This window comes from Pogoniulus pusillus, chromosome 12 (genome assembly GCF_015220805.1).
Source record: "Pogoniulus pusillus isolate bPogPus1 chromosome 12, bPogPus1.pri, whole genome shotgun sequence".
NCBI classification, from domain to species: Eukaryota; Metazoa; Chordata; class Aves; order Piciformes; family Lybiidae; genus Pogoniulus; species Pogoniulus pusillus.
This window is the reverse complement of record NC_087275.1, coordinates 15,669,758-15,695,776: the sequence shown is the minus strand read 5'-3', so window position 1 is coordinate 15,695,776 and position 26,019 is coordinate 15,669,758. Positions and strand designations below refer to the sequence as shown.

Below are 26,019 nucleotides of genomic sequence, written 5' to 3'. Positions count from 1 at the left end.
AACAACAGAAGCCATATTTCTTCTGTAAAATGAGTTGAAGCTATATGTAATGTCTCCATTGTGCTACAACTCTTTAATGTCGCATTCTCCTTTTCCTTGTTCAAGACTGGAAAATGCTGGGTTGGTTTTTTTCAGAAGTGACTTCTGAAATTAGTGAAAAAGCTGCTGTCTGCATGCTTGAGAGTGAATCTGTTTAAAGCTCGTCCCAAAATACCCTTACTGTTTTGGTTACAGATGATGTGTTTCAGAGTCCTGGGCATGTATAAATGCAGTCAGTGCAAAGAATTGTTAAATGACTAATGGAAAGAATAAAATTACTTACTGTCTTCCAGTGACTTGCTGTGGTGTGTTTAAAGTGATTAAGAATTCTCATTGTCAGAAATGCATTTAGCTCTGTGCTTCTCATTACCTGAATATTTTCAATTACATCGTTTTTGTAAACATCACAGAAGCATGGTAGTTTTACATGCCAATACTTAACTGCCTGTCAACTTCTTAGTAAGCTGATACACACGTGTTTGGTTTGGTTAATTATTTTTTGTTTGGGTTTTTTTTTGTGTAGAGTGGAAGGGGATTCCCAAGAAGTCTGAAAACGAAGTAGCTCAAAATGGAGGTGCAGAAGCTACACATAATGAACCAGTGTCACCTATACCTAAAGCATTACCTGTTCCAATTCCCGTTCCTATGCCTGCACCAATAACAGTACCTCCTCCACAGGTGAGAGTTGCTTCCCATTTGCTTTGGATGTCTAAAAAAACCCTTATTTTAAATATTAATTCCGTATGACGGTAGCTGAGTTAGGGAAGAACTGCAGTGGAATAGTAGCTAGTGTGTGTGTTTGTTTTTGTTGTCCTTGATTAAAAATGCTCTTGTTGGCTGACTGCTGTGATATCAATTTATGTGGATAACCTTTCTGTGCCATAAATCCTAAAATCCATTATTCACATAAAAGAGCAATACAGCCTCCTAGACTAATATTCATTTTTGTCTAAGTCACAGTGGCAGTGAAAGATGCGGGAAAAAAAAACTCATATCTGTTAGGGTTCAAATGTTTTGTGCCCATCCAGAGCAGAGAATCTGTGTTGATTTCAGTGAAAAGTGATAAAGTTTGTATGTACCAGAACAGCCCTGGGAGTGAGTCAGCATGTGGCTGGCGAGAATGATGGAGGATTAGCTCCAAAACGTGCTGCTACTCTACTGCTAATGTGGACAGGCTCTGTCTGCCAAGTCTTTGTTTGTTAAGACTGCTTCTAGTACCTGTTATCTCAGACCTCTTTGTATTAATAGTCAGAATGACATCCTTTTGGTTTTATCATGGCTTTTTTTCCCTGTTTTTCTAATTAATTTTCTTCACTGTTGCCATAAGCTGTAGACTTTCAAAAATAGACACATTGCTTTTGTGTCTGTTCATACTCTGTATGCTTGTCTTTCAACAGCCTGTGGGAATTGAATGTGAACATTTTCATACTCTGTTGTTATAATGGTTCTTCAGTCAAAACTAATGCTCGATGTTCATTCATTAAAAACCCACTTTGAAAAATTGCCATCATGCAATTTAAGTATCATGCAATAATGATGATTACTTCGTCCAGTGTTTTATAATCTCTATTTCATTTAGCTCAACTTACTGACTGATGTATTACTACTCTTATGGGAATCATGTCTTTCTTGTCTGTTAAAATAGTAGCATACTTCCCCCAAATGCAAGAAAGTGTAAATAGAATCATAGAATCAACCAGGTTGGAAGAGACCTCCAGGCTCATCCAGTCCAACCTATCCCCCAGCCCTAGCCAGTCAACTAGACCATGGCACTAAGTGCCTCATCCAGTCTTTTCTTGAACACCTCCAGGGACGGTGCCTCCACCACCTCTCTGGGCAGCCCATTCCAATGCCAATCACTCTCTCTGTGAAGAACTTCCTCCTAATATCCAGCCTATACTTTCCCCGGCACAACTTGAGACTGTGTCCCCTTGTTCTGTTGCTGGTTGCCTGGGAGAAGAGGCCACCCCCCACATGGCTACAATGTCCCTTCAGGTAGTTGTAGACAGCAATGAGGTCGATCCTGAGCCTCCTCTTCTGCAGGCTAAACACCCCCAGCTCCCTCAGTCTCTCCTCATAGGGTTTATGTTCCAGGCCCTTCACCAGCTTTGTTGCCCTTCTCTGGACATGCTCCAGCACCTCAACATCTCTCTTGAATTGAGGGGCCCAGAACTGGACACAGTACTCAAGGTGTGGCCTGACCAGTGCTGAGTACGGGGGAATAAGAACCTTCCTTGTCCTACTGGCCACACTGTTCCTGATGCAGGCCAGGATGCCATTGGCTCTCTTGGCCACCTGGGCACACTGCTGGTTCATCTTCAGCCTACTATCTATCGGTACCCTCAGGTCCCTTTCCTCTTGGCTGCTTTCCAGCCACTCAGTCCCCAGCCTGTAGCGCTGCTTGGGATTATTGTGGCCAAAGTGCAGAACCCTGTTTTACATCTTGTGGGAATATGATTTCGAGATTATAATGTGGTAGACACTCAGAAAATATCAAGAAGTCAAATTATTTGAAAATGTATATAATTTAGCCAATTATGTGGTTTGAAAACATAGTGTATCGAATTCCGGAAATGCTGTAACGTATTGTTAGTAGGTGCACACATAAGTCAGATTTCTGAATTCAGAATTTTATTAGTCATTAGCTGTATTAAATAGTAGTGATTTTGTTTATTTCCCTTAAATCTCTACTGAAAAAGGAAATGTAAATTAAAAACCAGTTATAGAGTAGATTGAGTGTGCTAATGGCTTGTTTTGGCCTCAGCAGCTTTAGCTTTTTATTATGTCAAAAAAACTTGTCACAGATTGAGGCTAGATCAGAGAATGGTATTTAGTCTTCATCTTTGGTTTTGCTGTGAACTTTTGAATTTTATCTTACTTTATCAATTGAGTTGTCTTCTGTGGCTGTAAACTTACAATTGTTTTAATTTGCAAATATTTCTTAAATCTTACAAATTAAGTTCAGCTGTGATCATGTAATGGTGTTAGTAGTAAAAGTAACATTATGTAATTTGCAAATGTGACCTGATACCTGAAGGAAAAAGCTCATTACATTCCACTTTATTTTGTTTTGCTCTGTGAGGTACTGATGTGTTTTTGTCCTTTCATACTAGTAGAACTGCTTTCATTTGTGTTGGCCTTCAGTGTTTGACTCTAAGAGGCGGAGAGGTTGTTAGGAGTGTAGGGTAGCTGCTGATGCTGTCCAGCTTGGAATGTGCATCAGTACAGCAATACCAGATTTGTCAGTCTGTCCTCTTGACCTGCCCATTCTGGTCCCTGTGATTGGAGAAACAGATTAGATGTCTGTGACACATTGGAGCAGGCTTTGTCCTGATGCAGGCTGCGGTGAACAGGCATAGAGCTGCCTGACAGATGACCTCAGACAGGTTTGACTGCATGATTCCCATAACTCTCTGTTTTCTCACTTTGTGACCTTCTGTTTTGTTGTGCTTTCTCCTCCTTTTTTTCACTCCAATCCCCTCCCAAGTTAACAACTCTCCCTTAATTATTTATTTCCAGTGTTGGTCCCTAGGTAGCATTCCCTACTGAGATTTGCTGTGTATTATACTATTACCTAAGTAGTACTTGTATGATATTCCTGGAATATGGTACTTACACACTGTTGACCTCTCAAGGAAAGTACTTTTGCCCATAAGATCCTCAAACTGCCTGTCTGGTTGTCTCTGAAGCTTGGATGTTGATCATGAAGCACCCTCTTAACCACAAACAAAATCTAGCCATTCCTTATGCCTTTGTCTAACATGTCAGCTTCTCACATTGTTCTCTCTTGACTGGCAGTTTCTCATGTTGTGCTTAGTAGCTTCTCATGCCCTTTATGTCCTTTATCATGAAGCTTAACTTTAGGCCAGGACCTATTCAGACACTTTGTGATCTGCCTATGCTCCTAGAACCCCACACTTAAAGGTATGATGGGAAGGAGCTGCATCACTGCTTTCTGTGGTGGAGCCTGAATGTGCCTTTTATGGTATCCTGCTGCATGGACTGGACACATAGGGATGGAGTCTGGCTCTGCTGGATGTTACCTGTGAGTTAGTTACCTGTAACTAACTGTGCATTGAGCTGAGCTTTTGCTATGGCCACTGTCACCTTAGCCCATGAATGCAGCCTCTGCCTAGTAAGGCACTTATTAACATCCTTGTAAGAGGGATAGGCTATGTAGGTAAGTCTGATTCTTTGGCTTCATTGGTGCACACAGCATCTCTTCAGCCACAGGGCACGGTTGTTGGTAAGATAGGTGAAACACCTCTGTTGTGTCATGCTGCTAGAATGAGCCCTTTTCTTGCCTATAGATTCAGATCTTTGAGATGTTGCTGAATCTGGTCCCACTCCTGCAGGTTTGAGTAATCCACCTCGGTGCCCCTCTCTGAGGGTAGGTCTGTGTTTAAGTTATAGCACAGTGTCCAAGATCAACTTCAGTCTGTGACTGGTTATCGCGAGTTAGTTAATAGCACTTGTGGTACCACTTGTGTTCTGTGTTCATTGACACAGTTTGAGGCAATTGGTGTTACTCTACCAAAACTGCCATTCTTTTACAGTGAACCATGGCTCAGGCTTTGCCAGGGTTATACGTTGAAATCCAAAGGGTTTGCTGTGGCCACCCTTTCCGTAAGTTTTCCTCATCCAACCCAGTGTTACTTTTCTTCATTTAATGAGTTTTCAGCCACAAAAACAGGGTTCAAGTCGAGAGTGTGTCTCCCAAATGTCCTGATGTATTTCTCAATCCCATATGCTCCTTCTCCCTGTAACTAGATGTGGGAGTGGTGCATTGGTCTGACACCTATCCTATCCCCTTCTTACTGAAACTAGCAGACTCCTGCTTTCCAGTCTTCTCCTGGAGACTCCAGATACACTTAAATACATATTTACTTGTCTTGGAGCACTGTAGGTAAACTGTGCTCCTTTAGTTCACAGGGCCAGTGATTCTTCTTCAAGTCTCAGTCTGAGGTGTGCAATAAGAAATAGTTGTACCTGGACAGAGGCCAGAACTCAAGACATGTTCATTGAGATGCACCTGGCACTTTGCATTACAGTTACTGAGAGGTTAGTTATTCCTCTTTCCAATGTTACTAGTAAAATATCAGGTTTACTCAGTATGTATTTTCCCCGTTAATAAAGGGTCTCTCTCATAGCATTTTTGTAACTTTGTTTTATCCAGTTCATTAGCTGTTACTCAGAAACTGTTCACCAGTCCTCTGTGTTTGTGATCTGTCAATGTTTATTAGCCATCGGTTCCATCTCTTTAACAGAGAAACTTAACACTCCAAATTGTGTGTTAAATCAGATGCTGTGACATGTATACACAGATTTTTATGGCCTTCCTTTTTTCTTTCTGCTTAAAGGGTTTAACATGTTAGAATTATGTATTAGAGGGTTAACTTTTTAGAAAAAAAAAAGTACAGCAGTTAAACTCAAATAAGTAGGCAAAGAATATTCTCTAATATCATTCTAAACGAGCTTTCTTTGAGGTTACTTGTATCTTCATTCCATCATAATACTATGCTTCTCAAGACCTCGCATACATGTGCTTCATGCAGTTTTCTCAGCTTTTAGCTACTTAAGGGCTGACAGTACTTAGCAAGTTTTCATTTTTTTTTCTAAAAAAAAACACCTTTTTGCCTTCTCCATACCCCTCCTCAATTCCTTCTGCTGCATACATGCTCTGTACATGAGTGCTTGCTTCACAGAACACCACTGTGACCACAGATCTGTCAGTGTGTCCAGCTGCTGTTCTTTGAGTGAGTGACCTGTAAAGCAAACAAACAAATCTGTCAAGACCATTAGGTTACTGTGGTTTTGGAGCACTTTTGCTAAAGCTTTAGCTGCACTTAATGCAAACACCTCTGGGGCTACTCAAAGCTTAATGTTCATCCAGACAGTCTTGGCCTTGGAGGGTCCTTCTAGATATGCTTACCTGTGCACTGTTGGCTTTGTAAGGTTCCTAATCCTCAGAAGGTCCAAGGTGCTCCTTTCTTCTTCTGTCTGAAGTTTGGCTGTTGTTCACCTAACACCCCCCCTAACCGCCTGCAGAATCCTGTTATCCCCCATGGTGCCTTCTGCAACTTTTGTCACCTTCTCACATTGATACCTGTCATGTCTGGCAGTTTCTTGTGCCATATCCATTAGTTTCTCACATCCTGTTCAGTTAGCTTAAGTTTAGCCAGGGTCTAATCATCAGATTATTTGAAACCAAAAAATAACCAATTAAAAACTCGAAAAGAGAAGTGTTGGTCTACACCAAAGTCTAGTGAATTAAAGCCTGTTGTAATTAACTGGTTTTTAAGTTAAAATAGTGCAGGTTTTCAGGTGCTTCATCTCACTATGTTGGCCATTAGGAAAGCACGTAGAATTTTGAAATTGTATTAGGTGCTTGGCAGCTCTAATATCTTCTCCAAATTTAAGGAGGATATTTTTTGGGTTTAATGCCAGTTCTTTCAGTTTTGAGAATAAAAGAGTAAAGACTTGACTCCAGAAATAAAAAATTAGTTATGAGGGGGATAGTAGTTCTGAAATTTGATGGTCATGGAGGTGAGTCAGTCATGATGAGTACATAGCTCTTCTTTTGCTTTAATAAATCAATTTTAAATGCAGAAAGTATATTTATTAAACTTCTTCCTTTCAACTCTCACACAGTTAATGTAGTTTTAATAGTAAGCTCATAAATATGAGGCTAAGGACCAGTGTAATTTAAATTAGTTTTCATTCAAAGCCTGATATAAATAAGAGTTAAAAAAACCCATGACCAACAAAAACACACACCAAAACAAAAAACCCAAAACAACCAACCAAAAAATAACAACGAGACAAATAGTCACTGTAATATAATCTACAGACTCGGGTAGTGGTAGTGAAAAATTAAAAAGGTTTTTGATTGATCCAAACTTGTGTGCATTACAGTGTGTTGTGCTGGATGGTAAAATTAATTCCAGCTACTGTGTAAAGGGTGTATTTAGGTGAGTTCCCAGCATAAATTAATATAGATTTACCACAGAGATTTTTTTTTTAATAACAGCAGTGAACAAGATCAGTGTTGATATATTTTAAGTTGTAGGAGTATTTTGACTGTTAAATAGACAAGTTACATAAGTCACTTTGTTGCAGAGTAATTTGAGGGAGCTTCTTGTTTTGGTGGACAAAGCACAGAAGACAGCAGTCCACTACCACATAACAAATAATCCTGTCAGTCTTAAGGTAACAGTTCTTTCCCCTTCCTTTTTTCTTAGGTTCCACCACATCCATCAGGTCCTCCTGTGGTTGGTGCACTCCAACCACCTGCTTTCACAGCACCTTTAGGAATCCCACCTCCTGGATTTGCTCCTGGAGTGCCGCCACCACCGCCACCTCCATTTTTACGCCCTGGTTTCAACCCAATGCATTTACCACCAGGTATATTTATGTATTTTTAGGAACATTCAGTCCTTTTTTTCTTAACCCTATAACAAATTAAAGCATCTGCCATGTAAACTGCACAAATGCATTTTGGTAAAGAGGCACTGACTGTTAATATATACTCTTTTATAGGCTTTCTTCCTCCTGGACCACCACCTCCTATAACTCCTCCAGTATCTGTTCCTCACACTCCAGTAGTAAACATCCCAAATTGTAAGTGTTTAGATCTTGGGCAGCAGTAGAAGGAAGCTATCATGGCAGCAAAACCACTGACTTGTGTATTTTTCTTTTTAATATGTCAATGCCTTGTTTCTTAGCTACAGCAGCTGGTGTGAATGAAGACACTACAAAAGATTCGTCTGTAGGAAATCCCATCCCAGTGGTTTCTGGAGGCAGAGGGACTGGTGAAACTACCGATAGTTCCAAAATCTATGGGACTGTTCCACCTCCTGTAGCACCTACTAACGTACCTGCTCCTGTCACCCAGGCTATTCCGCTTCTCGGTAAGTTCACGTTTGTATGCATTCTTCAGTTTATTGTTCCCTGAATTAGAAATACAGTTTTGATTTTGCTACTGACTTAGAGTTTGTGGGAAAGTAAAACACATTTCTCTAAACGTGGTGAAATTTCTGCCCTTCTATTGGGCTCATTAAGTTTTAGAGGTTTGATTTTTGCACAGAAGCAGCAGTAAATTTTTTCTTCTATTATCAAAGGAACAAAACCCCCATAGCATTTAAGTTACAACTTTAAGACAGAACAAAATGCTGTCTTCTAAAAATTGTAGTTTATATCATACAGAAAATGAACTCGCAGCGGAACAGAACACCTCTATGACATACAAACTGTGTTTTAGGCTCAGCTAATCACACGTATAAAATTAACTTGGAGAAGCTCAGTATTTTTAGGGTGGTTTTTATGTCTGAAAATGTGGTATATCATTATGTATGAAATAAATTCTTTTAATAAAATGAAAACAAAAACTTTTATTTAGCCCTGCAGTATTATAGATTTTGAACCCTTTTAATCAGTGTTTATTTAAATATTGCAGGCTGCTATTTTTATAAGCAAAACCAGGCAAACTTTGGATATCTCACAGCAATTAACTTTCAGAACATGATGTGAACTTGGTTAGACTCCTAAAGAGAGTGTATGCCCTTTAATGTTGCAGAGGTCTACTAAATACATATTTTATGGTGGCCTTTTGTTGGTCAATATACTTGAGACTTGTTTTCTACAAATTTTACAAAAATCCTACAAATTTTAATGGGATTATTACATTTGTGGGACTTCAGACCTCTAAACGAATGTCTAAAAAATGAATGAGAAAGATAATTTTGGTTTAGCATGATTCTGCCCAGAACTTTAGAGCATACACTGAATAAAACCCCAACAATTTGTCTCTGTGAGAGCTCACTGCTCTGTGGGATTTGATAGCTAAATTTTCCAGCTGTGATTAGTGGTTTTTGGATCTTTCATGCTGGAAACTTGACATAACATCCTTTTAAAAGGCATTTTTTCAGAATGTAAAGAGCTACTTCTCTATGAAAACCAGTCTGCTTTTCTAAAATCTATCAAAGCAGATAAACCAAATAATTCATTGGTTTTAGAGCATCTTGGATCCCTGGCAAACAGAGAAAATACCACAAATTTACAGTGACATCCTGGACTGGGAAAATTTTGTAACAATAAGAATAATTAGACAATACATTTAAGATACTCACCTTTCAGGGATAAGTTACACTTTTTATAATTGTAATACACTATTACCATTTTTTTGGAAGTTTCATGGTACATCTTGCAAGGCATTCCGAGACTTTGGAATGTTTTAAGTTACTCTGCAGTGGCTATGTCACTATACACATCAGGGAAAAAAAGTTTTACAAAATTAAGATTGATGTGAAGTAAATTACATACCCATATTAGTTACTTGGACAGTAGCTTTTGTTATTACAAATTCAAGGAAGATGAATTTGGTAAATTTGAAGATCAGGAACTTGCCTTGGTTTTATTAACTTGGTTATGAAGTAGCCAAGGCCAGATGTCTGTGTGGTCAGAGTGAATTCTCTCAACATTCAGTCTCATCAGCAAGGGCATAGGAAAGATTTTTCTTTTCATGAATTGCATATGTGAGCTTACAGTGTCCTGAAGTAGTAGCGTAGAGATCTGTGTGTTTACCTAAGTAATAGCACTAGTAAAGGTTTGATGAGTTTCTTATTTCAAGAAGTAATTTATAATCAAGGAGTTACATAAAATCCATCCATCCTAACTTCTGGAGTTAAAGGGGGGCTGGTCACAAACTGATACGAGATACAAGAAAACTCAAAGGCTGTAATATTTTACATGATGAAAGATAAAAGGCTAGTCTCTATTGTCTTTGCTTTTAAAACTCTTGGTAAGTTAACACAAATGAAACTACCTTCTTAAAACAACTTGGATTCACTTATCAAGTGAACTTAGGCCTGCATGTGAGAGTCCAGATCTGTTCTCTCTTTTTGCTGGAAGAAAACCATGAAAGCGGTAATGTTATCCACCACTCATGCTGATCTGGATAGCAGAGAAGTGTCACTTGAAGTCTTGCCCTCACCATCCTCTGAGTTCAAGAGCTGGCCAGGGTTGCATCACCATTCAGTCCTTTCATTGTGGGATGTCAGGTTTCACTGCTAGGGAAATCAAAGCACGGGAAACAGTGTGTCAGTTTCACCACGTGTACGGGCAGGAGATGCCATCTACATGTGCATCCCAGTCCCTGAGCTCAGAAGCCCTTGCCTATTGGACAATATAAACGTAGCCTTAGTGTCTGATATTATACAGGTCAGATGCAAATGAACTGGACTAAGTAAATGAGTAGGCACAGCATCGCCCTCAGATAGCCATGAAGTGCAGGCAAGGGACATCAGAAGCTTCCAACTAAAGAACCTCATGTTCACAAGTATATGGTTTAGCAATTTGAATAGATGACTGATCATGTGACTGATTTCTCACAGTCTTCAAACTGCTTGTTAAACATTCCCATGATGTGGCTCTCCAAACTGAAATAAGAAGGTGGAAGAAAGATTTGTTTGACAGCATCATGAAGTATGTCATGAGGACTCTGCCTGGGGAAATAGGGGATGCAAGGGGATTGTGTAGTGTAACATGAAGAAGAAAGAAATGTTATTTGGATATTTGGGCAGGATAGAAGAACTTCAGCAGGCTGAAGTCAAGGAATGAAGATTGCTCTGAAGAGACTGTTATAGAAATCTAAACTTAACCTTGCTTGAGCACCCTATGGGATCTGTATAAACACAGGAACTCTTTTCTAATTTTTGTAACTTCAAAATGAAGTTTATCCATCTGTCCAGTTTTTATATGGAATATACAAAGTAATTCAAAATGGATTATTGTAAGATTTCATATGCTTTCTTGGTAATGTAACTTACCTTCTGTTTCATCTCCGCTAATTTCGTTTGTTCCTCCAATGTAATTCTTTCATCACTTCCAACAAAGACATGTTTGTGCTTCAGAGGAGTGATCCCTCTTGAATGTCGTGTCTGAACTTTCTTGTGCTTACACTTCTGAAAGCCACCCTCAGGTTGTTTTGATCTAGGTGTATTCCTGATCATACTCATTGCTGTTATAGCTTCTTGTTCTTAATGTGAACGAGATTATCCAGACTGTAACAGGTTTCATGAGTGTGTGCTCATATGTAATTTTTAAGTGATCTGCAAAGCAGATATTTTCAGACTCTTTTTACATGTGCATACTGCAGAAAGCGACAGGCTTTTAAATAATTATTTGCCAACTTGTTCATAGTGTTGAGCAAATGCTGTTATAAATTGCTGCTGTGGATGCTGTGTCTCAAATATTCAGATTCTGTGATCTGTTACTTTGATTAAATGCACTATTGCAGTTTGTAGGTCCTGGTCTAGTGTTCTTTTTACCAAAGTTCTTACCATGATGCTTACATATTCTCAAAGATGAATTATTCTGTAGTTCTCATTGAACTCGGAGTTCATTGCCTGTTAGTGCATGCTGAATTATTCTTTCCTCCCTTACTGGTTTGTTTTTAAGCAACTACGTGGTCTTTCTGTAACTGCATTAAACTACAAAAGACAGACTGCAATATTCTCTGAGCTCATCAGAGTATTACTGTGTCATAAAGCAGATACTTGTTCCTTCACAGGGAGGATGAGCTTTTTATTCATACTGGAATAAAAAAATCTCAACTTGTGATAGCTCATTTAGAAAGCATAACAAACCTACTGTTTGCTAGACATGTATATGACTGTTGCTGTCATAATGCTACTGAATGAGAATTCAGAGGTAAGGGAGCATGAACTCTCAAGCACCATTCATGGAATTCAGTTTTGTCCTGATGATTCCCTTGACCAAGATATGTTCAGTGTTTGTTTTGTAAAGCAGGAGCTCTAGAAGGCTTCGTATTGGTAGCTAATGCTACACACATAATGTATTTTGACTCATGTCCTTGTGTAAGCATCTTGTATTAATGAAGAGCAAGCTTCTACTGGCTTCAGTGATGGACAGGAACTACCCTGAAAAAAAGTGGTATTCATGGCAAGTTACTATGCTTAGGCTTCATTCTTTACAATCATGGTTTTGTCTAAAGGATTCTGTACCAAAGTCCAGGAAAACACAAAAGACTTGTCCCACTGTCAAGAATTTCCAGGTAGCATTTAATAATGTTCTGGCTTTAAGATGCCACATTCCCTAATGGAGTACAACAGGAGAATTTATGTGGCATGCTAATTGTTGCAGAACATCATCATCAAACTCAGAATGTAAACCTTCAGCCTATTCTGCTGGAATCATGATTTCTCTTTCTCGTATGTCCGTCAGATTTCAAAAGGTGGTGTATTTGAAAGAGGTTTGCTGTCTCAGGTACAGAAAGCACCATTCCTCCAGTTGTTGTCTTGTAACAGTGCAGATGAGAAATAATTTAACAGATGGTAGGAAGCATTGTAATCATGTACTGAGCAGAGTTCAGTTAAGAAAAAATGAAATTAGATGCCGCATTTCTTCACTAACGTCAGCATTTCTAACACTGATAATTGTCACAAGGGAGCATGGGGTTTGTCCAGCCAGGAGAGAAGATAATCAGAAATGGGATTACAGTGACACAGAAATCTGGCTTCTTACTTTACTTGGCAAAACAGTAAGGATGATGGCCTCCTGTGACCTCTCTGAATAAAAGACACTTCCTCTGGACAGCTATGACATTTTGGGCTCTGTCTTAAGAGTAGAGTGCAATAATGAAACTTTTGGCATTGTGTGGATGTACTTGCACCTCTGAAACAGCACTCATGGGTGGCGATGTTTTTGCCCAATACATGTACATCTGCCTTCCTCATTGTAAACATTCATTTCAAATTCTGAGGACCTTTCACTGTGCATCACTGGTACAAGTTGCAAATAAAAATAAGGTGTGAAAGTGGTCTATATTTTTACCCTTTTGAACAGAATGTGTTATGTGCAAGGTCTGAGGATTGTATCTCCAGCCATAAAAGCCCTGTCATAGCCAAGTTATGGAGAATAAACAGCTGGTGAAAGGGATGGTTGTATTTCATACCCATAAGCAAGAAGACAAGGTTAACTACTACCAAAAGGCTTAGAGTTATGCATGAAATACAGGCTCCTGCACATAAATTCCCTCACCTCTTTGCACAGGTATGAGATAGAAACGATGGATTTTATGACCGTGGGACCTCTGGTACTTCTTTTTAAGTTTGAGAAACTGTTCATAAGTTTTATATGCTGTCTTCCTCCGTCTCAGACAGCAAAGGACTTAAAAATTTCCTAGCCACTGCATGTGTGATCTATACCACAGATTTTACTGATGGATGTGTAAATTGTGATTTGGTGTCTGATTTGTCAGCACAAAGAGGAAATGAATAGTTCTTTCTACAGTCTTCTTCAACCTCACTGTTTGAATGGCCTGACAAAGTAAAACATGTTTGACTACCCTGCTGATGCAGTTCAGATTGAAAGAGGAGCTTCATATACTGTTTACTCTGCTGCACTGCATGTTGTGTAGAAATCAAGTTAAGAATTTAAATCAGTTGTATTTCTTAATCAAACACACTTCCCTCTTGCTGGTGTTGCTGTAATGTACGTCTACTCTGCTGCTATGGAGCAGAAGCGTATGCTTATTCTCTTCAGCTCATTAGTTCTCAGTTACTCTTTCCTGCCTGACTTTAAATCCTCTGTGGAATAGTTTACATACCAACAAAAATGTCCAAAATTCAGCAAAACACAAATCTTAAAGCTGTTAGCCACATGTCTGTCTTGTCAGATCTGTATTGCAAAGTCACAAGAGGAGTTTAAACTAGGTGCCATACAGCCCTGGCTATGCAAGAAGGTGGAGGGAGGGCTGTGCCTTTTAAAATTAAAAAGGAGAACAAACAAATGCAACCAAAAAATGCACTCTTCTTGCTGGAACATTTCTTTCAAAGAATGTGGCCTGTCAAGCCATGTCTTAAAAGTGACCACTTGGAGGGGAAGGTAAGATGATACCAAGGACTGGAAGAATATTCACATCATTGTTGCCCAATCCCTCTTGGCCAGCACAATATAATTCCCCTCTAATATGAATGTAATAAGCACTCTGATAACAACATCTCTAACAGAAAACTTTTTAAGCATAAGAAATGGTGTGGTGAAAGGGCAATGTGTGTTTTTCAGAGAGCTCATCCACATTTGGGATAGAAACACTAAACCAGTGAAGGAAGAGGGAAGCTACAGTAGCTGAGGGGAAGGTTACTGGGGGTGGTGGCACCACTGTGTTCATTCAGCTGAAATCAGAATGCAGTTTCCATCAATGACACTGCAAAGTATTTAATTCTAGTGTTTACCCCTGTACTCAGCACCAGTGAGGCTGCACCTCAAATACTGTGTGTGGAATTGGAGTGCCTCACTGCCAGAAGGGCATTGAGGTGCCGGAGCATGTCCAGAGGAAGGCAGGAAAGCTAGTGAGGGCTTACGAACACAGATCCTATGAAGAGCAGCTAAGGGAGCTGCGGAGAAAGGAGCTGGAGGAGGCTGAGGGGAGACCTCATTGCTCTCCACAGCTACCTGAAAGGAGGTTTCAGTGAGGCAGGGGCTGGTCTCCCAGGTAGCAAGAGACCAAGAAGAAATTGCCTCAAGTTGCACTATGTGGGGTTTAGACTGTATGTTAGGAAAAATTTCTTTGCTGAAAGGATCATTGAGCACTGGAACAGGGTGCCCAAGGAAGTGATAGAGTCACCATACCTAGAGGCATTTTAAAAGATGTTCAGATTATCTCAGTGCTTTGGGACATGGTCTCACAGTTGTGTACAGGGAAATGTGAGGTTATGGTTGATTTGATGCTCTTAAGGTCTTTTCCAGTCAGATGATTCTATGATTCCAGTTATTTCACATTCCAGTTTAACCAGGGCAGCTTACATGCTTTAATTTTTATTAATATATGTAGAAAGAAAATGTTATAGTCTCACCTGAGATATAAAGGAACACAGAACAGATTAGCACAGATTTGTGCTTGTTGTGCTGGCAACTTTTGATTCCTTTAAATTTTGAACTGGGAGTTTGAAAAACACCACGTACTTTTGCAGAGAGTGAGCTTATTTTCAGGTACATAACTGCTAGTGAGCAGAAAGAGCAGATAGACCCAGCACAGAGCTTACAGAGAGCAGGAGACAACAGTGTTAAGAGTCCAGACAACAAGGAGGCACAGGAGATAAGCTGGCACATGCTTATGGATATGAAGTGCTCATCTGGAGCTTGGGAAACCTTGTTCATTTTGCCTTATCATGTTGATGTCAGCTGTCTTTGGGCTGCGTTTTCTCAAACAGTATGTTTTGAGAGCTCAGGGTTATTTTCCGCTCTTGCGCCGATCGTGCCAAAACAAAATAATCCAGAAATAAATGTGCCAAATAATTGGGTGCTGGGTAGGTGCTATAAAAGGTGGAAATTTGTGTACTGAAAAAAACAAACCCACAAAGCACTTTTTGTTTACAAAGTTTATTCTACTGAAATGAAACTTGGTTGTATCCCTTTTCTCTGGAACAGCGAATTGAGCTGTCTCTGATTTCAGGGCTCCTACCCCAGCCCTGTTCTGACTTTACCCCCCCCTTCACAGTTTGCTGTACCTACCACTTCTTCTGTGTGTTGAAAATCTTACTGATGACGAGTTCAAGTCGCAAGTATTTTAACTAGATGTGATTTTGCTGATATTTACAAGAGAAGAGGAAGGTTTGAAAGCTAACTGAAGGAGGAGACCTGTCTCTAATTAGAAGCCTGGGAAGTGTAATCTATTAGGAAGGTGTTTTGTCAGCAGTCAGATGAGGAGGCAAGACACAGAGCTGCTGGAGATCAGGAAGAGCTCTGACCTGCAGAATAGCAATGGCTTTTTCACAGAAGGAGGCCTTTGGGATGTGATTAGTTACTGCCATTGCAGTATTAATTACTTCCAGCATGACACAAACTTTTGTTTAAAGATGAGATGCTCTACAGTATGTAAGCTAGCACAGGAAGATTTGCTCTGCTGCCCCACCCTTATTTTGGTGTAACTTTTATAATCAGAAGAGTTTCAGAGTGTTTTTGTAATTATGACAATCCTTCTTTTATGCTCCTGCCAGCCTCTGATTGTACTTTGTATGTATTCTTCTTTGTTTCAGGTACTCAAGGAGTTGCACCGCCCCCACCAGCCCCTGTTGTTGGGTTGCAGACTCCATCCACTGGCCTCTTGGGTGCCCGGCCTGGTTTGATACCACTCCAGCGTCCGCCAGGAATGCCACCGCCACCTCTGCAGCGGTTTCCCATTATGCCACCACGACACATGCCTCCCCACATGATGCACAGAGGGCCCCCACCAGGGCCAGGGGGCTATGGCATGCCTCCACCCCATGGAATGAAAACTCCCTTCCCACCACCAGGTCACTTTGTGAGACCTGGGGGCATGCCAGGAAGTGGGGGGCCAGGAGGACCTGAGGAGAACAGAGACGGGAGGCAGTTTAGGAATGACAGGCAGACCTTCACGCCTAACAGAGACCAGGAAAGGTTTGGAAGGAGATCTTTTGGAAATCGGGTAGAAAACGATCGTGAGCGCTACAGTAACCGCAGCGATGACAGAGATCACGACCGACTCAGTAATCGTGACAGGCGAGACTGGGGACGGAGAAGCCCGGAGCGGGACAGACACAGAGACTTGGAGGACAGAAACAGGCGGTCCAGTGGCCATCGAGACAGAGAGAGAGATTCAAGAGATAGGGAGTCTCGCAGAGACAAGGAAGAAAGCCGAGGAAAGGAAAAAGCAGAGATGACAGACAGGGCAGATGGTGACAAAAACCACGAATCTCATAGCAGCAAAACTGAAGACGCAGACATTGTTTCAGAACTTGCTGCGGGAGAATCTGAACCTACAGGCGTAAAACCTGTTGAAGAGTTAACACCTGAGGCTACCTCATCTGTGGAACAAGCAGACAAGGATACGGGCTCAGTGGCGGAGGCTCCTCGCTAGCGACTGGAACTTGCTGAAAGCTGACAGTGACATTTGTTGGGAGTGTAGAGCTTTAGAGTTGTACAGTCTGCTGTATTATATTTGCTTCTGCTTCTATCACAGCCCCTCAGTAGTTGGTGGGGGAATTGTAAGCAATTTGATTGCTTCCCTTCTATTTAAAATAGCCACAACATAACATGACATACTGAAGATATGATTAAAATGTTACCCATTTTTGCTGTAACTTTTTTAAAGTTTTGACTTTAAAAAGTTTACAAATCAGAAGTAGAAAGTGCTTTCTATTTTTTTTTTTTTTTTTTTAATTTAAGAAAAGGTAACGGTGAAAGCTCCTCAAAACAATAGGGATGTGTTTTTAATAAACTCTATTTTCGTAACAAACCTTAACGTGTGCTATTCTTCCTACACTGCACTGAAGTGGAAAAGGAGTGTTCAGCATCTTAAAAGTTTGAACTGTTCTATGCTGTACCGCAGTCTAAATTAGACTGTTTTGTTTATACTTGTTAAAAGGAATCCATCTGTTTGTGTAGCTATTCACAGAAGCAAATTTTTATTTGTAATAGTCATCTTGGGGTTTTTTTTTTTTAGGTTGCTGCAGTTTAATGATCTACTTGACCATACTAGATAAAAGTTAGTGGTTTTAAAATGTTAATTGAAGAGTTAACTGTTTAGTGTTTGCAATGCAATCATTTTTTAATTTTATCCCCTCTCCCCCCCCACCTTTTAACTGGGTCTGTGGTAAATGTTGTCCTAATTTGCCTTTTCTAAAGAGGTGGACACCTTCAGACATACTTTAAGTTGCTCTGCTTGTGATGTTATAAAACTGCTGGGTGTGGTGGGCTCGGAAGCACACCAGTACAGCGTCTTTTTACCTGGTATTGATGCTTTTTGGAAAGAAATCTAAGACACCAAAACCACAATATAAAATAACCTGTTTTTTCTTAAACAGGGCCAGGAAAAGGGAGGGAGGTGGGGGGAGGGTGCACGAGGATTCCAAAATGCTGCCTCTTGATCCTTCACATGAATCTGGGTTGCTGCCCTTGAGTGTGTTAGGGATGTGATGTCTACCTCCTGTAATCCTGCAAGAGGTAGGTTTAAAATCTTTACCCACCAAATGTACCTAATTAGACTGATGGACAAAGGGTGCATATTCTTGCGTTTGTGTTCCGTTTTACCATCTCTCCATATCAGTCAAGTAATGCTGTCAGGTTTTAAGAGGGCAGATGCTAAATCTTGTTGGTGGGCTCCTCAGGCACTTTTGCCAGAGGGCTGCACTGAATGCAGTCAGAGCCCAGGCACATCTGCCCTCACACATGGCAGCCCTGTTGCTCAGCCAGCACCAGGCTTTCACTTGAAGCTTGTTTTAACTCTAGAAGCTTAGAGGAAAATTTGTATGAATCCTGTGCATATTTCATTTTTTTTCTCCTTGATATAGGTGTGTTCTACTTTTAAAGTTGGGTTTTTATCCCTTAAGTGAAGGGCAGCTGTTTTTTTACACCAGTGCTTTTTGACAGCTGCTCTGTGGCAGAGGAATTTTTCTGGGGGGAGGGGAGTGGGAAGGCAAATGTGGAGTTATGGACTGGGGAAAGGACATATATTTTTATGTTCTCGCAATAGCAGAATAAAGAGAGAAAAAAAATCTGTTTACATACCTTGTAGTGAGCTCAACTTCCATGTGTTAAAATTTGTGTCCTTAATGTTTGTTTCATGCTGGGCCAGTGGAACTAACTTTTTCTCACACAAAGCCAGACATTTGTCTTATGTTTAAGACTTGTCTTAGTACAAATTGCCATAATTCTGTAAGGAGGTAGGATTTTTTAAAATGAATACACTTTATTAAAAGATTTGAAGAAAAGAACGAAAGAGAAGGCTTTATCTGTTCACACAAATGCCACCTCGTCTTTCCATTTCCCTTATTAGGAGTTTGAAAACAAAGGCCAGTAAAACCAAGGAGCTCCTTTGTGGAACTATTTCTTGCTGCCTCCTGAAGCAGTGGCTTTGTAAGAAGCCTACCAGCAATACATCATCATTACAGCATCACCAGTGTAACTGCCCTGCGCCTTCTGCAACTACCACATTTCACATTGCTGGCTTTAGACAAGCCAGAAATCTGTAGGTAAAGATTAATCAGCTCAGTGCAAGCACCCAACACTGATAAACACAGTGCTAGCAGTGTAACACCTTGGTTATTAAGCCTATGGCAGCCAGTCACACTGATTCATACATAAACCTAACATTACTCCCGTGTCTTTCAATACAGCCAGGCTAGTGTGCCCTCAGACATTTAACAGGTTTGGGAGGAAAGCTCTGTGTACAGCAGGCTCTCAGAGCAGCAGGGTTCAGCACTGACAAGGGAGAGGAAGCAAGCAAGAGCTTCCAGAGCTCTCATTCCACTATAGGTCAGCCAACTGCTGTCAAGTTACTTTTTTTCACCCTGGGGTAAGGTGGAGACTATGTAATTGTCCTCTGAACTTCTGAAATGCAAAGAGGTGATGGTGGTATTTGTGGGTGTTCAGTGTTTGGTATGCCCAGACTTAAGGGAGCTGGAAGGTGCAGCTACTATCTTTGTTCTACTGCAGCAGAAGCAGCAGAGTGTAGACTAATGCATGGGAAGAGGTACAGGTGGGTAGAGTGTACACCCCCTTGTTTGCCACCTGCAATGAATGTAAGTTGGAAGTGTTCTTTTACAGTATTCTTGCTATACTACCAAAAGCCATTTGTAACATACTACACTGAAATCTGAGTGTCTAGAACTACAACCAACTACTTCCATGAATATCTTTTCTGTACAAGATAAAGGAATGTTGATACAAGTCTTCATTAAAATTAATAATCTCTATTAAAAGACTTGGAGATCTGTGTTTAAGAAAAATCAAAACTGGCACAAATATACAGTGATTACACTGCTAGAAAGCTTTATGAAATTAAATAGAGATTTCTGGCTCTGCAAATCCTTCTCAAGGAAAGACCCATTCCACACTAGACCCTCCAGCGTAGCCTGAAGGAGTTTGCTTCATTCACCATGTTCAGGCTTTCACTGCAGAACAACCCTGCAACCAGAGGTGCACAAGGACACATGGAGCTGGACCATTTTGTGTGTTTGGGTTTCCTTAGGTGCAGTGACATATGCAGGTCATACAACTCCCTTACACTTCACAGCAAGGACATTTCTGCAAAGAAGCACTTGCCCTTGTGTAGAGGAAACCACTGGCTCCAACATGCAGGAGGCAAGGTTGATGCCTCAGAGCATGGGATTTGATTACAATAGAATACATGACAAGGTAAATAAGAAATATCCTGACTGAGCTCAAGTCTAGTGTCCAGGAAATTAGCTACTGACTTGAGGAAGTCCAAGCCTACTCCATGTAAGAAAGTCAGCAGATGGGTTTATTTTGATAGAGACAGCAAGACCAAGGCTTTTACCCAGCAAGTTTATTACACAGGTTTCAAACCTACAAGTGCTGCAACTTTGCCAGGAGGAAGCCCTGATACATACAGTGCCTACTGCTCTTTGGTGAGTAGTCTTGCCAAAGCTCATAAGGCTAATCCTCCAAATCACACTGGGTTACTAGAAGTTTGCCTGTTCAGGTTGTGACCTACTAATCTTCATTACAAAGAACAGGAGTCCAGTCAGTGAAGTTATACTTAATGGTTACAACAGATGCTTTAGCAGAAGACTACAGAGACATTCCATCAGGGTCACTTTAATTGCAATATACAACATACAAAATTAAGTCAGTTTTCACCAGTTTAAGTGATACTCAGAATGCAGAGTAATAATGAGATTAAGTGATAAATCTTGTTTGCACAAGGAAGGGCAAGTGCCAACATCTGCAATGGAATACAGCCCATTCTTCACTGTCATTTTAAACATTCCAGGTGCAATACTTAGCTCTTTGCTATCCCAATTACACCACAAGCTAAACGAGGACCAGCATTTCCAGTTATTTTGCTCTCATTGTCTCCCCCTCTACCCAGGTCATCGCATTTTTCATGGACCTAGAAGAGAATTAAAGATTTCTTAATTCATGTTATTGCATAACTACATCACATTTTTCCTTATTCACCTTACTAGCAGCAGTGGCAAGCAGTACTGCCAGCTAGCAACTGGGTGTTATGCAACAGTACCTATTGTAACTGTACTCAGTTTTGTTAAATGCCAAATTGACACACTGGCTAAAACTCTTTAAACTTGTCTAAACTTGTCTGGAAGTCATTATACCCCTATGTTTCACATTCTTACTAGTCCAAAAGCAAGCCTGGACTTAACATTCAAGGTCACCCTCAACACACAAGGCTGACTGCTCCACTTCAGGCCAGTTCCTTCACCAAAGTGCTCCACTACACATCTCTCTGCTTCCTGTTTCATGCAGAAGCACAGTGGCTTCAGCACACACTAGAGTCCCAAGGAAAACAAGACTGACAACGCTCACGTGTGGCTGAGTCCTCTCTGGCTTTGCCTCCCTCCTTCCCACTGAAGCCATGACAAGTTAAGCCACCAGACCAGTACTAGTGAAAAGCATGTCCTGAAGTGCCCATTACCATGCCTTTCAATGACAGCTTTTGTGCCAGACTGCCAGTTCCCCCCTCAAATGAAGCTGCCTCAGTCACTTGGCCGGAAGAAGCAAAGTTAAATGGAGAGGAACACCTTTTAAGGCAGACAGAAAACCAAAGATCTCACGACAGTGAAGCACCATACTATTACAGAGGCCTTCCAGACACTTTCAAAGAACTCCCCATGTCAAAAGTCTTGTGCTGTAACAAACACCAGCAACTGGCCTCCAGGATCAGAAAGTCTCCATGCGCTGTCAAAACTGCTCTAGACCTCTTTAAAGCATCCAAGTAGGCACCAAGACACTTACCACCATGGTACGTCCAATGATGCAATGTGGCCCACTGAGAGAGACGAGAGAATCTTCTATTGCCACTTCTGCCACTCCTCCTTTAGCGGTCACATTGCCAAGGTCTCCCACGTGTCTACAGAGATGCAAAGAAACTCACAGAAAACTTGTTTGAGTTGAAAGCTCCAAGTACAGTCAAGCACTCTACCACCTTAAACAGCACATATGTTCTACCACCACTAGTTAGAATAGTGGAAGGGTGCAAGGTTAAGTCCTTTAGTTCAAGGGATGATTAAAATTCAGTCCTAATTAGAACTTGAAACTACAGGCTAATCAGCTCTGGGGAAAGGAATGCCAGTGCCAAACAGGCCAAAACAATGGTGTACAAGTCACAGCCAAGAATTCCCTCCTCTGCTCAAAGAAAATCTCAAATTAGGCAAAATAACTTCCCTGCACATATGAAGTTTGGTGTGAACACCACTGCTGTTCTTAAAACCCTTTAACACCTATCACAAATCAGATATTCCACAAGTAGCTGCAGGCTCTAGGCTTAAACAGGATTAGTAAAAGCAGTTTGTCAAGTGACAGGTCAAAAGTAGCTGCATCAAGTACTAAGTTCTCATCTGTACCAGGTATGACTATTCAACTTTGTTTGGTTTTTGCCCCCACACACTTGGCATTATGCTCTACCACAGTTCTTCAGAGCTTGATCTCAGCTAGGATGTCCTTTAAGATTTAAGCATCTAGCAGTTCAGTTTTCATTCCAGTATGTTGTCCCCACACATCCAACCCCAATAAACTGTTTGCTCAAATGACAAGGCAGTGGTGTTCTGCAAGACTCCTAGCCGTACCCAGAACCTCGAACATCAACTGGCTTCTGAAACTGTCCATGCACACAGGGTGACCAACTCAGCTCGCTGAATGCTGACTACCAGCTTCTTAGACATCCATTTCATGTTTTTAACCAAGCTTGATAAAATCAGGTCAAGGGCAGTTTACCCTTTAGAAGTTCTTATTTAAGCTCCAGGAGGTTTCAGTCCAGTTATTTCAACTCTACACTGACAGATGTATGATCTAGTTCTTATACACTCCCTAAGGGCACAGCAAGCCTACAGATGCCTGAGCAGGCAGGTTACATCAGGAGCTGGATTTGACAAAGCAGAACAGACAGAAGCCATGATGGTTCATGCAGTTTCAACCTTTAGCACAGAGCAGTTCATTGCCAGTAAATCCTGTGAGCACACCTTTTCATGTTGCTCTGTCATCCAGAAAAATGGCTGAAGCCAGCTTGCTTGGTCTAGCATTCAACTGATCCCTCAGGTATGGATTTCAGCCACAGGAGGTATAGTTCTAGATGTCACTGTGATCATTTGAAGGCTAATCAGTGTCAGGCTGGTTCCAATTCTACTCCAGACCCTACCCATGCAAGACCAACCTTTTAACTCGCTCCTAGCAAAACCCACTACCATACTGTCAGCACATGTACAGCCCCCTCCCACTCTCCAAAACAAGTCAGCATACTCTTAAACCTGTTGCTCAGACTTGAGGTCTCAAAGCTGTAAGGGTTCTCTGAAGGCAATCAGACAATGAAAACTGCTTCCAGGGAACGAGCTAGGTCCCAGCTCCCACAGAGGTAGACAATCAGCATAAGCATCAGGCCCTGTACTGACACATAGCACATGGCCCCCAGGGAGCACTAATTATTAGAGTGCCTAAGCTAACAGGCTAAGAACAACCAAGCATGGGCAATAAAAAAGCCACTGCGCCCCAGCACAGTTTCCCGTGAAGCCTCAGCACCTTCCACTTGATCATGAACCTGTCACATGAGAAGTCTGCATACAGCTCAAAAATTGACAGTTTAAGGTCCCAGTTGTTAAAAACAGGCCCTGAAACAGCACCTGATCAATAATGATTAAATAAAAGCTGTAACACATGAATCCCAAACACACCCTGAAGAACCTTAATGTGTATAAATATGTTAAGAGGTGAGTGCCAGGAAGATGAAGCCAGCCTCTTCTCAGTGATGCCCAGTGAAAGGACAAGGGGCAATGGGTGGAAGCTGAGGCATAGGAGGTGCCATGTGAACCTTAGGAAAAGTTTTTTTCACTGTGAGGGTGACAGAGCACTGGAACCAGCTGCGCAGGGAGGTTGTGGAGTCTTCCTCTCTGGAGTTATTCAAGAACCATCTGTATGCATCCCAGTGTGATCTGCTCTAGGTGATCCTGCTCTGGTAGAGGGGCCAAGGGCTTTCAAGGTCTTTCCAGTCCTTGACATTCTATGATTCTATGAATCTTCACTCAATAGTAGTCTTATTGCCTCTTCTCACTATGATAAAAATTCTAAGTATGCTCCAAAAAAACTACATTTCAACCATACTCTTGGGGTCAAGACATCCAACAAATCATTGTATAATCATCTAAGCCATTGAGTGACCTTAGAAATCTTGCAGGAATTATCATTTTTCTTCTGGTATTGTCCCAGCACTGTTCATTAAATGGCCTCCAAAAACAGAAAGTAGCACTGAGATAGCTGCTACATTAAGTAGCTGACCAGCAAGAGGCCAGGCACATTAAACTCACCTTTCTGCATCCTTTGGTCCACCATGTTGCTTGCCTTCAGGATTGAAGTGAGGACCTGCACTGATACACCCTGAAACACAATGCAGCCATAAAAAGCTGGGTTTTGGGGTTGTTTGTTTTCCAGCAGCCAGTTTAAATGTATTGCTTATACAGCACAACAAAGTAATCTTCCCATAGCCAAAGCATGTGAAGTCACTAATGATGAAACACAGCTACTCTCTTGTTAGATGTTCTAGTAATCCTCTGGAGTTAAGTAACCTACAAGTTCAGTAAAGTGAGAGTAATCACCCTAGAACACTATGCTCACCTGAAAGCTTCCTTTCAAACACAACACTTTCAGAGTATTTAAGTTGGTGCTTGATATCTCAGAACTTGAACATCAATTGAAGCATGTTCCAAGAATTACATGGGAAGAAATTCCTTACAAAATGTTTTAATTCCTTAACACAAGATCTGCAGTCATGAGACCCAAAGTACCTTTAAAATAGTTGCTGCTGCAACATTAAAAGATCTTTAATGCTGATCAATCACATTACTGCTGTAACTTAAGAACTTGGGATAGATATTCTCACCATTTGTATTGTCACCGAATTCGTGGACGTGGAAGCCATGATCTCCATCAGCCAAGCCACTGATTTTCCCAGTAATTTTTACTGGTCCATCACCCTTTAACAGAGAGAATTTGTCATAAAAATGACTACAGCATTAAGTGGTTTTGTGTCAAATGAAGCTCCCTAGTTGACCGGCAGCACAGACAAGTTCAGCTTCCGAGACATTACATTAGGTCAATCCTATACGCCAATACAGTACTTCACAGAATGCTTGCGTTGATCTGGCCACCACCTAAAACTTACTCTTTCGCATAACAAGAAGCAAAAAGAATGCCTTTTACCAGAACGCTTGTTTCTGGAACGATCATGTACTTCCCTTTGGAAGCACAAGGAACCCTGAAGTCACTCCTCCTCTGCAGGGATAACGCTGCCTGTACGCAAGCCCTTCTTTACGGAATATAAGAACTCTAAGAGGGGCTCTGGCCAGTTAGCAGCTCAAGCTCCGTTAAGTCCTGCTCGGGTAGCGGTAAACAAGCTCCGCAGGAAGACAAATGCCGCTTGCAGCACTGAATTCGGTAGTACGTCTCCAGTAAGGCAAAAGCCTTCAGCCCCATTAGTGCTTTTATAGCCCCGCTTCGCGCTGCTGACCCTCCCAGACGCCACACGATGTCCGGGGTGCCCCGACGCTTCCAGCACCAGGCGAGCCTAGCCTCGGGGCGGCCTCTCGCTGCGGGCCCCGGCGGCACGCAGAGGCGCAGCCCCACCCCCCGTCACCACGGCGAGAAAGGCCGCTCAGCGCAGCTACTGCCACCCTCCGCGGCCGCCAGGAGGAGGGGAAGGGTGAATCGCACCACCCGCCCAGTGCAATGACTCAGCACCGCGGCCGGACAAGCCTCCGGCGAAAGAGCAGAGCCACAGAATCTGCGCCCGCCGCCGGCCCTTACCTGCTGCTGGAAGTGGATGACGCCCTGCACGGGGCCGTCCCCTTTCATCACGCACACGGCCTTCAGCGTCGCCATGTTCCCGCAGTGACCGAAGAGCTTCACTCGGCACAACCTCCAGCCACCAGCTCCGGAGGACGAAGGGTGCACCCCTCCCGCGGCCCTTATATA

The 26,019-nt window shown here is 41.6% G+C and overlaps 2 protein-coding genes across 3 annotated transcripts in view; one reads left to right on the top strand and one right to left on the bottom strand.

The window, feature by feature from the left end:
- SCAF4 (SR-related CTD associated factor 4) overlaps positions 1-18,585 on the top strand; it is a 47,224-nt gene extending 28,639 nt beyond the window's left edge. For both annotated transcript variants that reach the window (XM_064152400.1, XM_064152399.1), the window contains 5 exons: positions 563-717; positions 7,281-7,443; positions 7,579-7,659; positions 7,764-7,949; positions 16,098-18,585. In XM_064152400.1, the coding sequence (XP_064008470.1) occupies positions 563-717; positions 7,281-7,443; positions 7,579-7,659; positions 7,764-7,949; positions 16,098-16,939 (1,427 nt within the window). In that variant the 3' untranslated portion in view covers positions 16,940-18,585. The remainder of the gene's footprint in view (positions 1-562; positions 718-7,280; positions 7,444-7,578; positions 7,660-7,763; positions 7,950-16,097) is intronic.
- Positions 18,586-20,353: 1,768 nt separating this feature from the next.
- SOD1 (superoxide dismutase 1) lies at positions 20,354-26,003 on the bottom strand. Its single transcript, XM_064152411.1, has 5 exons — positions 25,852-26,003; positions 24,929-25,022; positions 24,357-24,426; positions 21,799-21,913; positions 20,354-20,935 (listed from the first exon to the last, which is right to left on the bottom strand). The coding sequence occupies exons 1-5, from the start codon at positions 25,924-25,926 to the stop codon at positions 20,825-20,827; spliced, it is 465 nt and encodes a 154-aa protein (XP_064008481.1). The 5' UTR covers positions 25,927-26,003; the 3' UTR covers positions 20,354-20,824.
- Positions 26,004-26,019: the final 16 nt, after the last annotated feature.